The following is a 17,415-nucleotide window of genomic DNA, read 5'->3' as shown; positions in this document are numbered from 1 at the left end:
GGTTGCTTGGTTTGCCTCTGAACTGCAGTGAGGGATGTGTGTGACTGCTGACAGTAGCAAGCTGCTTGAGCAAGACACCAGTTTTTCTGGAAGTCCTATGAATGTCACATATTTCATGATGCACCATCTCTGATGTCAACAAATTTCAATTTTGTGGTGTAAACTATAATGCAAGTACAGCCCCAACTGTGCCAAAACCACAAGAGAACTCCAACCAAGACACCTCACCTTGACCACTTCATCAGGAAATACAATTAACGCTCAGAAGAGCTCTTATAACACTCTATCCAGAGCTAATCAAAGACCTACATTAGTGTAGGGTGCAATGCCAGTGGACAACAAGGTGAAAGCAGTATGGATGAAAAGTAAAGGCCATGCACGCACCATCAACATTACTATTCTCAGCCAGAGGCACAAATGTTTAAGCACCAGAGCAATAGTGAGACTTGAAAGAAGACACTGAGAAGGTTTCTTGGATTGTCAGACAGACTGTAATTAATGCCATATATCAGAACTTCTCAAAAACCCGCGAGTTTGCAAGAAAATAAGTAATTGCTCTTCAGACAAAGCTGCTAGCTCCTCAGTGGAGAAACAAGCACGAGACGTTTCTGTCTGCACTGGGGAATGTTCAGGCAGATCAAGAGCAAAACAGTGCCTATCTTCTAGCAGGAAACTGTTAGCTGTGAGTATAATTAATGAAGGGAACAATTTAATCCACGCTGTGATGAATGCTCCCTTGCTGGACATGTGGAATCTAAACTGGATGTTTTTCTAAAAGATAAGCTCTAATCCAAACAGAAGTCAGTTTAGGGAAATCCAGTGGTATATGTCACAATGCCGGTCATAACATGTGACCACAGCTGACTCTAAAAACCTTATAACCCTTGAATATAATGAATCATGAATACCAACAGTGCTGTTCCTTCCTCCAATGAAGTGTCTGGTGATATGGTGCCTGGATGTGCGTGGGTTATGATTAACGACGCATTCTACTGTGACTTTGCTCAAGAACTCTTATCCCTGATGATTGCTATGGCTTGGATGACATTTTCTTCCAGGAATTATGACAAAAAATTGACTTCAGCAAAAGCTCCATTTTTTGTTGATAAGTCCAGGTATTACTTTACTTTCCCAACACAAGATGAGCAAGGGTCTTCTAATGGGAACCAATGCCAAGTTTTAATTAGCATGAGCTTATACCAAAATGGTCCCAGAGGAAATTATGAACACATCATCAGAATCTGGTTCTTATTACTGCCAGAAAATGGCAGTGAAGTTATACAGATACATGCTAAAACCTATAGCTACAACTATCTTGAGAATGGGCCTCAAAGGCCTTTCTCGCTGAATGAAGACAGTAAACATGGTGCTCAGCTGGAAATGGATTAAGACACTTCTGGGCAGCTTCTGGTCACCCATCAGGGAACCAGCAAATACCCCCACTCCTTCCTTCCCCCAAAGTGATCTTTACTATGTTTCTTCTCCCTTCTCCTAACACTGAGGGTGCTGGGACCTCAATTTCTTTTTAATTTCATGACAGGAACTTCCTGTAGCTTCTGTTTCTAGATGGATGGGTCTGCTTATCCCTCATTTTCTCCTGTTTTTGCTTCTGGTTATTGCATTCTTCTTTCATTTCTGTAGTCTGCTGCTACCGTTACTTCCTTTCAGCCCCAGTGGCAGACAAGTGATTGGGATTCCTACATCCAGGGTGTTAAGATTTAATTTATAAAGCCAGGCTGAGGTCAACTGGGATGAATGCATGATATTCTCCAATGTGTTAAGCAACAATTTGATGTGTGCTGCAAGTTCTGTGCTTGTCTGGAGCTCCCACTTCCTGGCTTCTGGTTTTCTGATTTTTATTAATATTGACAGAATTATTCCTCTTGTGCCTAGACTACTCCCTGGATTTGTTCTTACATTGCATTCAGAAATCTCGCATTCAACAATCAGCAAGCAGATTTAGTGAAGGTAATATTTCTCATTCTGGCATATCAAAGCAGATAGATTCTAGAATGAAGGAAATGTGAAGAAAAGTCAAAGGAGATTTATGCTCTGGGAGAAATAGTTGTTTAGGTTCTGAAGTGTTATATACACTGAATACAGTTAAAATTATGTTGCTAAGAATTACTAGGGAGAATTATTGCAAACTGTAAAGGAAGGAATTATATAGGGAAACAAGCATTCTTGGTGTTAGGAGATGCTTCTGTAAATCAGATATTGGGGTCCCAGATTTATCACCTTGAATTAATGTATTTCGCTAATTTACATTTCTTCAGTTTTGGAACAAGATTTCTTGTTTTGAAATTGCCATGTTGCTCAAGGACAACCAGACAAAATATCACTGGACTTCAGTATGGGAACTTACTTCTTTAACTCAGTTAATTATCTTTCATTTGAAGCATTTGTTCCTATACTTTTGATTTTAAACCCCATTAAAAAATTTACTTTAAAATTTTGATTCTTATGAGATTTAAGGTAAAAGATAAGGAATATACTAGAAAACAGTAGTTTAAGTTTTTTCTTTTGTTTGTTTGTTTTACAAAAATGTAAATGCCTAACAAATAGTATTCGTAGTTTGAACTACGAAACTGAAGATGTCTTCCTTTGAATGTGCAGCCTGGAAAAATCACCCTTAAATCCTTAAAGGGCAACCATTCAAATCCCATTCCCACAAGTCTCCTCTTCCATCCATTAAAAATGTAATTGTTTGTTCTAATTATGTTACTATGTCTAATTCAATACTTAATATCTGGATTAGAGATGGGTAATTAACAGAATACACCAGAATAGAATAAATCATTATCTCCGCAAAACTGTATGCTTGTCATGAAAAGAGGTTTTAAAAATCTCTAAACTGTTTATTGGGTGAAGCATGAAGGAAGAGAACTTTCTTCCATGGTACTGCATTAACAGTGTTTATAAAACCAATCATAAACTGCCAAATGACAGTGCACAATTGGGCATTTATTAATCAGCCAAAATGGGATCAGCTGCATATGACAGACTTGATGTAACACCTAGGGAATATACTTTAGTTTAGTATCTCATTGGGGAAAATCAGACATGCTATCTCAATACTATCCGGTCGTGACAGAATTTGTCACATAACAAAAATTGCTAAGACTACCGTACATAATATCTATTAGTTTCTTGATGTTTGATTTTTTATTATTTTTCAAATAGAAAAGAACAATTTTATTTAAGTGCTTAGGTGTTTGAAATTATGATGACTAAACTACACATCAGTGTTCAAACACACCCTCTCATTTATCTAAGTGGGTAGAAATAACCGTGTACCAGTTAACAGACCATTATTTCTCTCCAGTGCTGACATGGAGTAGTTTTGCTCCTAGATAAAAGAAATGAGGAGAAGAGATTAAAAGCCAAAGCAGCGAAACATCTGACGTGTGTGAAAAACAAAGTGTACAGCGTCCTTCCACATCTTGGGCAGATCTTGTCTTACATGGGGTCAACACTAAAAGACTGGAGACCAAGACGGAAAATGAAAGTTGAAAGGAACAGGAAGCATCTCTGAAAGGCAGAATTGTGAACATCATGCTGCAACACCACGAAACAACAAACTATAATTGGCTTAAGTGCCGAGATGTTACTAAACCTCTCTAATCATACAGCAATCATACTAATTCCAGTTGCTCAGAAGACATTGTTAAAGTCCCACAAAATCAAGAAATTCCTTTTAAAAGCACAAAAATCTGATTATAGAGTCCTTTGGTGCTTTTTAAGCCCTCAGAGGTCAGCCTGACATTTTAAACTTTTCTCTGCAATCAGAAAAGGCTAGAAACTTTCCTTTAATTATTTTGAAAGAAAACTGAAAATTCTTCTATACTTCTTCAGTTGCATGACCTGAAAAGTTTTAGAGGAATGCTAACTATTGCAAGACTCAAGAGCCAAAAAATCTGGCAATACAGGGAGGATGTGACCACTTATATGCAAACAAGCACCATCCAGCCAGGCGATATGTTTGTTGCCCTTTCTTGTATGCTGAGAAAAGGATTGACACCGTCTGATCCAAATCTGTGTCATCAAATAGTCATCCGCTGCTGCTGCTGCGTAATGTTAAGCACAAGTCAGCTCTTCCTGGGATGTTTTTGTATTTACTTGTTACCAAGACAGACTACCGGTCTGAAACAGCACTTCAGCTCTAAGATGAGATGGTGATTTTTCACTCTGTCAATTTGTCTGGGAACACAGATTGTTACAAGGGCTGGAGAGTTATGTTAGACACCAGTCTCAAGAGTCTCCTTCCTGGAAAATGCCAGGAAATTGTATCAACTCTATTCTGAAGAGAACAAGCTGTGAGTTGATTCATCTGAATCACTAAAGACATAATGAGAACGGCATTGGTTACCTACAGGAATTTACTTGCTTGAAGCAGTAGAGTTAATGTGCGGTAGTTAGAATCTGAGAACTGTCAACTAGAAACAGATTATCTGAAAGCAATCATAATTCGAGTGTGTTTTTTTTTTTTCCAAATCTTGCCTTTAACATGCCACCTAATAATGCACTAAAATCTAGAGATGTTACAAGAAATAGCTGTATGCATAAAGGAAAAACAACGCCAAGCAGAGCAAAATTTACCTTGTCAAAGTGAAAAAGATTACATCTACCTTTACAGATAAGGCCTCTTCAGTTTCATCTGATCTTAAACTCAAAACAATTTATTGCAAGCACAGAGCACTCGACGGTTAAGTCACACACCTGGAACGCCTGTGCCTCTGCTTTGGGGAATTTATGTTCCTGCAGTTTCTCCTTACTTCCTCAGGGCTGAACACAAATTACAGCTTTTTAAATTAGCAGCATTCATTAAATCAAATTACTAGTAAAACTGCACTGCCTACATGTGCCCCTAATTAGTCTTAGAACAGTCTTGCTGTGTACCAAGAGACCAGAGGTGGCCCCGCCTTTCCACTAATCCTATCTGCGCTAACTCCAAAGCCGAAGTTTCAGCAAAACTTCTCCACCTAGGGTATCACTATAAATAGTAACATCTAACTACTGTCACTTTATCTCTGTACACCCAATCCTGCACCAACTCAAACCAAGATTCTTGCTGCTGATTTCAGCAGGAGCAGGTTTTAAGTCTTAACGTTGAAGGCAGCTTTCCTGAACGTCAAAGGTTGGTTGGACAGTCTTCTATGTATAAAATGCTAAATGGTGGTTTTGGCTAGCCCACAGGCTTATGTAACAGTGGGGATGAAATAATGCAGCATTCCTCCAGAAAGGTCAACCGCATACTCTCATGAGCTGTCTAATTAATATGATTTAAACAATATTACCATACAGAAGTGCCTGCAAAGGCAAAAGATAACATGAAATTTATCACTGGCTAGCGTAGTTTGCTCATTTCAATAGAGAAACACTGATAAATGACAGAAATAAATATTTATATTGAACTATACAGTTTGCTGTATATAGTATACATATATGTGCAAGGCAGAACTGTAAACCAGGAGCTATGGACAGCCTCCCCACCATTGCCATATTTAAGGTTTCAAAGCTTCCTAGTGCTACCCACGGCAAGTTTTGTGGAATTTCTGCCTTCTGAGCACACGTCCAACTGGATCCTCGACAGCTGTCTGTGCACACGTGTGATGAACACATGGCATGCGGACAGCATGCCGTGACTTCATAGTCTGGCACGGCATCGCAGGCATGACTTCATGCGTTTGGGAATGTGGTATCACTTATGTGAAGAAGCCACCTCTGCCTGGCTATGAGTGAGCAGTGAAGGAAAGAAAGCTGACACTTATTTGAAGTGTCCATCTGCCCAGTGGATTTCATCAGACCAGAAATACACACATTCCTGTTTGAGCTGCTATCACAACCACAGGATTGTACTGCAAGGACAATAAAGATTTTCAGTCTTGCAACCTTTCTGACAGAAAGTAGGCACTCGATTTCATTTGATGAGAGCACTGCCCAGGCATCCTACTTAATTTTTGACTCAGTCAATATCCTGAATTGAAGCCCAGAGACTGAACAGCAGCCAATGCTGGCATTCTGCTTTCTGACACCTTAATGCATTTGGATCCAAACATCCTAAATTTATTATCATTGCTGTAGTGTTTGAAGAGCTCTACACTGCATACATTTCAATGAAGAATGTCATGCCTTCAGGGATCCACTGGACACACAGCCAAATTTTCTTTTCATCTACAGCTTCTGGTAATACACTGGACATCTCAGACATGCTGTAACTTATGACTGCAGAACTTTGTTAAAATGGAACCAGGACAAAAAAGTACTGCATGGGACACTATGAACATACTTTTTTTTTTTTTTTTTTTTTTTTTCAGTAATGCTAGAGTAAAACACCAGATTAAAAAAGATGGCAAAAGCTTCTGCAAAAACAGCCTTTAGAGACTTGTTAATTGTGAAAGCCAGCAGCACATATTGCAGTTGTGTTTCTCTGGAAGCTTTTTATTATGTAGTAAGGCAGAGTGAATGCTTCTGAAAGTTACTCTGTCCTGCTGGTATAAAAGCATGGGTGAACATCTGTGAGCATCTGTACGTGTCTGGAATTACAAAGGGCTGGGCAGTCAAGAGGACTGGAGGAATCAGGTAAACCATACCAGAATTCATTGACGTGACAGGATGCAAAGGACACTGAGCACTTCCCATCCTCATTCTTCTGCTCTAAATACACGTAGATCAACCCTGGCAACAGTTTTATTGAACACAGCCTAAAACCTCTTCTGAAGGAGATCTCTCCACAGCCATCCTGGAGAGCTTGCTCCAGAGTTTGCACAGGTATCAGCACTTTGGAAGTCCTGGTGCTGCCCAACCACTCCCTGACCCCAAATAAAAACAAACAAAAAGCTGGAAAAGCTGTGTTGCAGCAGTCAGGGAGTACCCAGCATTACAGCAAAGCAAATGGGCATGGATGTTGTCATGGTCCCCTGGAAGCACTACTGTCCCAACTCCCACTGAATAAACAATACCCAGCATGTGCTGTATGTCACACAGGAACATAAAATTCTGGATTATTTTTCCGGCTAATTTTTTGTCCTTTTATTAATTAATACAAGACACTTGGCATTTTCAAGGTCAGCGGGTAGATAAGGTCATTATCCTGTTTTATGCTTACCGAAATATATTTTAAAATTTGATTTAACCATACTGAAACAGAGAGATTACTTATGTTCTTTTGGAAGACTGTTGTATGGACATTGACAGCATAAAATCTCAGTTTCATCCCCAAAATGATTACATAATGAATGATACGTTATATATATAGAATCTGTATAGTATAGGACGAGAAGGATTAGAAAGGGAGTAGTCAAAATGGACTTGGCAACAACAAATGCAAGATCTCCTAGTAGAAAAAAAAACAACAGTTCTGTATGCCTCGATCCTTCTACTGCCAAGTATGTGCTTTCTAGAGTGACTGATAAAAAAGGTTTTATTTGCCCTTGGGGGGGGGGGGGGCGATAGCAGAAAAAGGCAAATCAGGAGGTACTATTTAGAAGTCATATTTTTCAGTATTTCTTTGCAACTTTTGAGGCTAGAAACCTATATTCAAAAATGGAAGTAATTTCTGGCATTTGTCGTTTTTTGAAAGAAAAACCATACTAAGGATTTCAAGAGTTGAGATAAAATCAGGAGAGTTGAGGACATACAATAGGTATTTTTGAATTGCAAAGTAACTCTTTCATATTAAATGCCATCAGAGACCAGTAGACTGCTCTCATGCAAAAGAACCCTGCAATGTACTGTGAGCGCAAGTATATAAATAATGACAGCCCAGGTTAATTTAAATTTACACTTTTTAGATGTCAGTCCTGCCAATAGCTGTTCTGCAGCTACAGTTAACTGCTGTACTTTCATGAGTCCTCACGGCTAACAGTCTTGAAGAGAATCCAATTTAGGAGACAACTAGCAGGTATTAAGCAAATAAAGGGAATCAGAATCAGAAGACCTGGATTTCATTCTTCTATCTGCTGCTGACTTGCTGCATGACCTTGAATGAAATACTTAACCTGCCTAGGCTTCAACCTTACCTTAACATGCATCTTCTAAGACTGCCTTGAGGCATAATTAATTAATTCACACCTATAAATCTTTCAAAAGCCTAGTTAGTGATAGATGGAGTTGTGGAAATTAAAATTATTAGCAGTATTTTCCCACGTACAAAGTGACATACACGCCCTTCTCTACAATACTGATCTATATGAATATAAATGCAGACTCATAAACATACACAACATCTAAGTTTTCACCCAACTTCTCACTCAAATACCAGCAAAATGGGAACGAACAATGAAGGAATAAGCAGTATACATTGTTACAGAGGGAGGAAGGAATATTCCTTCACTTTCTATGAAAGTAGCTCTGAAATTGCCTCTCCTTCGCAACACAATTCTTAAGATTACAAATTACCCTTGTTTAACAACGTTATGAAAACAAATTTTTCTTACCCTAAGCCCCTGCTCCATGGACAAGCAGAGGACCTGCCAGGGTGCCGTGTACCTGAACATGTTTGGCCCCTTCTGTAGACAGACTGAATGGCAAAAGGCACGCAAGTATCTCAGGTCTACTGGTTGCTTTTCATTTGATGAATGCTAAAATTGAGAGAAATTCCTCCCGTTGTATTCTTCAGGGGCCTCTCGAGCAGAGTCTAAGACACAGCTACAGCCATTCCACTTGCACCCTGAGGAACTGAATAACTAATTCGGTAAGAGGCTTTCTTCTTGGGAAGAGCTTAGCTCAAACTCAATTAGCATAAATAGGATGATAACCTTTGAACCTCCCACCCCTCCTCCTGGAGGTTGCTCCCTCCCCTGCAAATCTTGGGTCTGTTTGTTACCACCGATGGCATTTGACTCTGCTTTGGAAGCCTAGAAGCAGCTATCAGAGATCATCTCAGCTAGTTCTTACATTTGCAAAGCATCTGTAGCTTTGCATCTTTTATTTTTGCTGTTATGTTTTAGCTGTGCTCAAAGGAATTCCCTTTTCCTCCCACCCAGAGGGATCCTTGCCTTCCCCTCTTTGGCATGGTGTTCTCTGTTCAGCAGCCTGCAGAGTGTTGCTGAGGAGGTTCACTCAGAAGCTGCTACAAACGTTCCCATGACAAAGCGACTACAGTAAAAAATTACCAGCCTAAATGAAATTGAAAGGTTTTCTCCAAAATGCACGGAAATGAGCTCTTTGGAACATTGGTAATATGATATACTATTGTCTTGTTTGTGATAAGGTTTCCCTTTAAAATGGATCATTAGTTTTCCAGTCAGAGAACAAGGCCTAGTCTCCACGAATCTAAACAAGGTAAAAGAGTAAAACCTTGTTATTTTCTGCATTTATGTGATTTAAATGACAAATGGAAATAGTACTTCTCCACCCGGATGCCGCTTAGAAAGCTGCGGGTCATTGCACTGATGCAAACCCAGCCACATAGATCAAGTCACTAGTTTGTTTGTTTGTTTCTTCATTTCCCATCAACAGAGGAAGAAGTCATTTTAGGTTTATATTGGCGATCCTTACTGTTTTATCTCAGGTACCTGTACTGAGGCAGGCCCACCCAGACAAGGATGCAGGAAGAAGGGTAGAGGCTCATTCTTAAAGCCACTGCTAGCAGAAAGCCAGCTGGTTCCTGGTCAGCTCAGCGTGCTGAGAACAACAGTGAAGCAGTTCTGCAGGTGACATTCAGAAGTCCGACTGCAGGTAGCACCAGCAGATACACTCTCATGCATTTGATGATTTTCTTAAAATAGCTTTCTGAGAAAATGCATCTCAAATATGTCGTTCTCTTTGATGGTGCCATGGCAGACAGTCACCTTTCCTGTGCCTTTTTTTTTTTTTTGTGTGTGTGTGTGTGTGTGTTTTTTTCCCTAAAACAGACAAGTACTGAGGTGTTGGTGTCTGTCACCAGAACTTGGCAAACAACTGACACACAGGTGAGCTCCAGCTCAGCTGTGATGTTTGTTACAATACTATTATTTGTTGCACAGACACAATTAACAAGCAAGGGGCCATCTGCAAGAATGTGAAAGTGCAGATCTGTTTCAAATTATCAAAATTATACATTACAGACATGGCTTAACAGTGACTTTAATAATGCCTTTACAGCCTTTATACATGGTACATAAAACTCCAGCTTCTCTTTAACTTGCTGAGTTTGTTTTGCTGGACAACTAGTTGTACGAGTAACTCATTTCCTTCACCTCTCTCCGTATTTTGACCTCCTGCCTTGATGTTTCTGAACTTCATTTTGGAAGCAACAAATGACTGCAGTTATTTCTTCAGTAGCTGGAAGTGATTTAAGCCAGAACAACCCAGGTACCACAGCTAATATTTCAGCAATTAAAATGCTTTTAAAACAATCAGAACAAGAACAGATGACAAATCCTGTCCCTGAGTGAGAATCCGGATGTGATGCTAACATGGATTACAGGAGGACTTAGGTTACAAAGGCAGGACAGATGAACTGCTTTGTGCTGAAGTTAACATCAGCTTCTTTGCAGGTTGGGAGCGTGGCCAACGGTAGAAATGCAGGTTTTGGTGAGAAACAGCCATTCCTTGCATCCCTTGAATATTCCAATGGCCAGATATACAAACAACTGCTGGAATAGAAACAAGCCTGTCCACATGCACCTTCAACTTTTAGCCTCTTAATACTTTCCTTTTTTTTTTTTTATTAAAGGTTGTGTGACTTGCTCATTAAGTGCCTAATGAAGTCTTGCCAGGGAGTTTAATTCTGAAGGCAAATGAGAATATAAATATAGAACAGATCAACTGAAGTATTAGGTACTATTCTGTAGAGTCAACAGTGAAGTAAGTCTGCCACAATGCCAAAACACTAGGAGATCCCAAGAAAAATCCTAACATTAAAACGTTTTAAACCAAAACGTTGTGTATTAAGCAAGCTTCTCACAGAGAAGGCCTTTGATCTTTGATTTTCCTAGAGGACAAACTGAGTGCTCTCACATATCTCAAAAACTGTTAGCCAAGAATACTGTGATGTTTCGCCCTTATTTAGGATAGTTAATTGAATATGAATAACACATTAAAGCAGCTGTTTTTTATATCTTTTGCATTTAGAAATTTTGACACCAAAAAGACACAATCCAAACTTTTGTGATCTTACACCCATACAAATGTAAACTGCTTATTTTTTCCAAAAGCTAGACCTCTTTTCCCCCTTGCATTATGGGCTTTCATCCCCTCTCTCTTTAACAGAAAGACAAGATTATGGAAACCCAACAACTGTTTTTAAATAAGAGATCACAGGGATGCTGTTGTCAGGAAATTAGTATAAACACTCCCATACCACGATCCAAAAGTTAATACAATTGTTGACTTGTCTTCAGAAGAAATATCAAACAAACAGATACCAAACGGAAACCAGGAAGAAATATGACTAACATCTAAGCAGGGGTCTATTTACACTGACAGTACATACTAATGAATGCTCCCCGTGTTTGAAAGCCCATCCTTCTTCCCTCTTACCAGAAATCATTAACACTGGAGAGGGCTTTTCAGGACTCAGTCAGAAGTCAAAATACTAGCGCTTGCAGCATCTCTCTCCAATGGGTTGTTTTCAGATGAGTTAGAGTTGAAATCTTCTTGGAAAAGGTAGGCAGAATGTACATTAGCAATGTGAAATGCAATCTGTCCTGGCAGGAGAACGCGAAGCACATCCCAATAAACATCACACCCACATTTTGTGGTTTGTGTTTCTTAAGCAAGGGTCATTCAATTTCCTGTGAGACTCTGACAGCACAGGATTTACCAGTGCTGCCTTTCTATACCTCGTTTTATTTCCCAATAAAGACAAAGCCATTGGATAAGGTTAGGGACTTACTCAAGCTGATGAAGCCATGAAAGTTGTTTGTCTTCCAGTTGTCCATGAGTAAAGAAGATGAGACTCTGTGTGTCAAAGAGATAAAACCTTCTGCTGTGATGAATGCATGTTGCTAAAATACGAGGCTGGAATTTACAAAATCAAATCCAATCACAGGCTCTAATGTCTTAGGAAAATCACTTAATCTCACTGTGCCTTTTATCAGAAAGGTGTTTATAGAATATTTTGTGAGTTTTCTGAAAAAAAAGTATGCTTATGAGGATACTTGCTACTATATTTCCTGACAGCAACACCAAGGCATCTGAAATTTCATGAAACTCCTCTGGTTTTGCCCATTCTGTATGCAATGTGCAAACACAAATCTGGTGGGAGAAACAATATATCTTAGTATATTGTTTCAGTATACAGTATACTAGAATACTTATGAAAGGTAGAAAATCGAATTCATACCTGTCGTACAGACTGACACTGCTATTTAGGAGCCAGAAACTCTCAGTCTTGGAAGTGACCACTTAAAGACTTAAGTAATTGCAAGGTTTGGCAACAGTTAAATATATGGTTTGATGGTCTAAAATTTGGGCAGAGGTGTCTAAAGAGGCACTTAGGAGCTTAATCCTGCCTAGTCTCAATCTGTAATTACTCAACTTCTTGAGTGCAATGTTGCAAAAACAAGAACTAGCCTGTAGGGTTGAATAACAAAGCCCAAGAATTCAGTCTGGTGAGCTCTCCAAGAACGAGTGACAGGTATTTCTACTATTTGTTGTTCTTTATTACTATTACAGCTATTACTATGGTTCTGCTGTACCACTCCTCCCTCCTTATGGTAGGAGTCCTTCTACAGGAACACAGACCTGTTTTTCCATTCCTGCCTTATGGTGGGAAAGGAGTCAGCTAGAAACTTTGAAGAGGCTAATCTCTAAATCTCCTGATTAAAATTTGCCATCTTTGGGCATCCTACCTGTTCTCTTTTGTTGCACATCATTTTATTACCCCATTTTATTTGTGATACAAAAGATCAGCTTCCAAGTTATCTTTAGCAGCAGACAAACTGTGCAAGATCTCACATACTACACCAAAAATACACAATGTCAGCAATATGAGGAGCTTGTCTGTTCCAATCACATGCCCTAAAGGCTAAGTATATTTCTATATAAAAATGAAAATGCTTGGAAAAAAACATGTAAGTTTTTACATGGCCCGAGAAGGAAGCCTGGAGCAGGCAAATGTAGAAAGCATCCAGTGGTTTTGTGGAAGAAAGTCAAGTTATCACGCATGTGAGCTGATGATTAGGTGCTGAGCCCAAAACTTTGTTCTTTTTTTTTTTTCTTTTTTTTTTTTTTCCCATTTCTTCCATTTTGTCTAACAAAACATATGGATACTTTCACAATACTGTCTCCCTTACTCCTCAGTTATATCCTCTCTGGATATAACACTGCTGCTATTACTAAATGTCCATGTCTCTATCAAAAAAGTGCCATCACTGGGAAAACATGGTGTGTAGTCATTACAGCATCATCTAATACTCGATGCTCCATTGCAGACAGTAGTTCAGGAAGAGAATAGGCAAGATGTTTCTCAGTACCACATAGTTTTCTCAGTACTTACAAAAGCTTATCTCATGCAGAGAAGAAGCCTTTACTCTGAAAAAGAAAGTTAAAAACCAAAAAAGTTAACTAGATGACTATGGGCTGGACTAACAGTGTCTGCAAAGACGAATTCACATAAACAGCAGAAACTGAAAAACACTAGTTTCTACTTTCTGTTTGAAATTAAAAACTGTAAGAAAAATGGTAAGAAAAAGGGAAGTGTATACAAATGCCCTGTATAGCAGCTGCACATGAGAGTGGCTCTTTAGCCTACATTTCCCAGAAGGAATGCATGACATCAGGAAGACCAAGATCTTATCATCCACTGGATGCAAACCTCCCTTGAACACATTGTTCTGTACACTGGTGATGAAACAGAAGAATGAATTATGAATTATTACATCATACAGAGAATGACTTGTCATGATGAAGACCTGTTAATGCTCAGCACCTTGCCAAACAAATCCCTGCCACGAAAAATGCAGGAAGAAGACATTTTGTAAGCCACAGTCCAGCTTTGGGATCTCAGTAACCTGGCCTTTTAATGCATGGCTCAAACCATGCTGAATTAAAAGGGCATCTAACTTTACAGTGCAACGAGCTTTTGACTGGGCTCATTCACTGGTAGTCACATGGCTCTCTGTAAGCAGGAAATCCTGAATTCTCACTCATATTCTTTTCAAATCAGATCTAACTGCTGCTTGCTCACCTTTTAACCTCTGAAAGACCAAAAGTCAAACACTTTTATAAGTGGGAAAGGTGACAAAAATCCTGAAACAATTGGTAGAACAGGAAACTCCCTTAAATTCTTCACTGTAACCAGGATTTTTTTATAGGTAATGAAATATATCTTTATATATATGTATATATATATTACATATGGCTTCCTAACTCAGTACCTCTGAGATCCTCATTGTAAAAAGAACAAGAGGAACACACCCACATCAGAAAGCACTCTAGGATAGATGTAAATTGTCTCTCCTGGAAGATACTGAATGACTGCTTAAATATTATTATTCTGAGCTTTTCTAAGGTGTCCCTCCCTAGGTAACATGCCAAAGTTATTCCTCAGTTGCCCACATTATGCACTAATCATGAAAGTACAACCTCTTTTGGTTTGAAAGATATGCATAAAGTATCACAAGCACTTATAAAACCACAGTCTCAGGATCATGTATAGCATCTCCATGGAAAAACAGCCTTTTCATTTGCCCAGCAGCAGTTTTAAAGATGCTGGCACTGTGGTTTGGCAGTGATGCAAGGAGCGCAGGCAGCCACTCCTGGCATGGTCAGACGGCAGTGCAAGCCAGTCCTAATGGAGCTGCTGTGATCCTGCTCACCTCCTCCTGGGCCACGCTGGATTTGGCTGTCTGTCTAGTGATATGGCTGAAAAGTAACCTCGGTAAAAAGGAAAAAAAAGAAAAAGGCTAGTGTCTAGCTGCATTCAGCATCTAAGTGAACAAACACTAGCACCACCCTGAAACTTCCTACATGCAACGCTTATATTGGGTGGTCAGTTACCACATGGCTGGCTAGACATACCCCTTCCAACCCCATGGAACTGATGCAATTTGATGCAGTGTTTGTGAACAGTTCAATCCATGGATGTGCTTGCCATTTCCACTGTTCTCAGGCTCACTGCAGAACTGCTGCAGGAACTTTAATAAATGAATGTTGAGTTCACACTGATACAAGAAGGAAACAAGATCTCCCGTCATCCAGTCCCATCACCTGTTACCGCAGGAAAGCACGTCAGCTAATCCTCTTCATAAACTTAGTTGAGTTCTGCCCTAAAAACAGCTAAGAATATTTGTCCCCACAGTTGCCATGGAAGTGCTCAGCTGATCCTCAAGAACTGGCTTCCAGCTTCTCATCTACATTTACTAATGGCCAGTTTATCCCTTTTTGTTCTTTTGCCAGCACTGAGCATTTGCTTTAGCAACCTACTGCTCTTCTTGGTGTTTCCTTCCCTGATGCGTATATAAACCTCTGATGTATCCCAGTCCACATTATTCCAGACTAAACAAGTAAAGCTCCTATAATCTCAAATTGCATGTTGCGTTTTCCATCTCCCTGCTCTCCAAACTCGATCTGCATCCACAGCCCTGTCAAGCCATACTTTTGGAGCACAAGTGACCAGAAATGCACTGTTGCGGGTACAACCCTACCACCAGCATCTACAAAGACATTCATGTTTCCCTAACCCCTTTGGAAACGCCTCGAGTGGTAAGTGTTCATAGCTGAGGCTGGGAGAAATCCTCTTTGTATGGCCATGTGAGCAAAGCCAGCCCCCAGGCCACTCCCTGGAAAGCACGTACACAGAAAGCACACAGACGAGAGGGTGCTGGAGGTGCCAGCAGCTGGGTGAGGGTGCAGGGCACGCTCACAGTTGTGCTGCTCCCTTTCGACAGGGCTACGCCAATTAGAAGATGACAACAGCTGCAGGCAGATGGGCGCTTCAAACACAGCAATTTTCTCCAAAACGGGTAGCAGCAGCAACAGCTGTGCTTGAAAGGCAATCAGGCAGTGCACCAAGAAGCACAGAAAGTGTGTCGTCCTTCCCAAACCGCCTTGTACCCGCTCTCAGACGGGCTGACACAGTTTCTTACCCTCTATTTGTCTTCCAAGCACAAAGGACACTGTGCTAATGAGTGAATGATTAAGCACCAGCCATGCTACTCTATGCCCTGGATACGATTACCAAAGTTACAGTGCCAAGCTAAACACTTGCAGCTCATTTCCTTTGCATGAAACAGCATCAGAAGGGAAAAACAAAGCAGAGGATGCTCACGCAACCACTTTTGTTTACAAGGCAGAAGGTTTTCACAACTTGGGAAGAAAAACCCTTCTTCCTGCTGAGCTTTGCAGGAGAGCACAGACCAATGTCCCCATGAATGCGGACATCCCAGCACCATCCTCTGCCACCTCCTTCCGCCCTGCCTGCATGGCTTGGTGCTGTTGGCACAGCCTTGGGGCACACCAAGCAGTGCCGACGGCTCTCCGATGTGCTGGTTTCAGGGCTGTGAAGTAGAGAAATCCAACCTGGCGTGCAGGGGTTCAGCAGAGCTCATTCATGCATGGGTAGATGGGGCTTGGTGCTTTTTGCTGGGGCTGGGAACCCAGGTACAGAGGAAAACTCCTGCTCCTGTCAGGCTAGCTCAGAAACCAGAGAGGGCTTGCTCCCTCATAAAACTTCTCGTAAAACCTCAATCTTAGTCGTATGTGCACTGACTGTTCCAGTAGAAGAGAGCAAGCCACCCAGGAATAAAAAGAGGGAGAAGAGGAAAATGCAGCCCCGACCCAGTGCAGACAGGGAATGCTGTCAGGACAAACACAGCTTGGGCCATCCACTGTGAAGAGCACTTTACAGTAATTCACATAAAGCAGATAAAAGTCATCTGGAACAAAGCCATGCTTGCGAGGGGAAAAGAACACGGCTCTGAGAGTGGAGAGGAGGGATGGCTTTAAAGTCAATATTTCTTTTCTTTTTTTTTTTTAAGTCAGGAGGAAGAGTTGAGTTAAGAGCATGGAGTGAAATAGCAATGTTGTAAATGGGCATATGAGGCATCTTCTGAAAGTATGGATCTGCTAAGCATTTCTCAGCTCACCTCAAAAGGGAAGCCCAAAGAGTGCCAGTATTAACAGGTGAAAGTACTAAGCCTTACACAAAGAGAAAGTGAAGAAATATGGAAATCATAGGTGTAAGCTTACAAAAAGGTGGGGGAGGGGGTGGTGGATTTCCCTTCTTCACCAGTAGTGCACATCTCCTGGAGAAACTCTCATGCCAAGCACCTGAAGGAGACTTTTACTGAGCACATAGCTAATTGCTGCTACAGTTTTATTATGGCTTCTATTCTCTTTTTCCTAGGGGATAGGAGTAATACCATATATGGTTGAGCCAAATAATGGGTTGGATCACACACTCCCTTGGAGAAAAACCTGGCAGCGTGAAACATAAGCTGGAGATTCATCCATTTTTCCTTGGAGCTGGTAGATTTTGCATTGCTA

At 40.5% G+C, this 17,415-nt stretch overlaps 1 protein-coding gene across 13 annotated transcripts in view; it reads right to left on the bottom strand.

Moving 5' to 3' along the window:
- The window catches only part of PALM2AKAP2 (PALM2 and AKAP2 fusion), a 258,689-nt gene that overhangs the window by 45,787 nt on the left and 195,487 nt on the right, over positions 1-17,415 (bottom strand). The window contains exon 1 of one of the 13 annotated variants that reach the window (XM_083818093.1): positions 8,439-11,777. The exons of the other annotated variants lie outside the window; for them this stretch is intronic. Coding sequence (XP_083674219.1) covers positions 8,439-8,498 — 60 coding nt within the window. The 5' untranslated portion in view covers positions 8,499-11,777. Of the gene's footprint in view, positions 1-8,438; positions 11,778-17,415 lie in introns of those variants that run through there. 13 annotated transcript variants of the gene reach the window in all.

The sequence above is a fragment of the Anser anser genome (assembly GCF_964211835.1).
Source record: "Anser anser genome assembly, chromosome: Z".
NCBI lineage: Eukaryota > Metazoa > Chordata > Aves > Anseriformes > Anatidae > Anser > Anser anser.
Note: the sequence above shows the minus strand (reverse complement) of the source record. Positions and strands in the feature narration are given on the sequence as shown.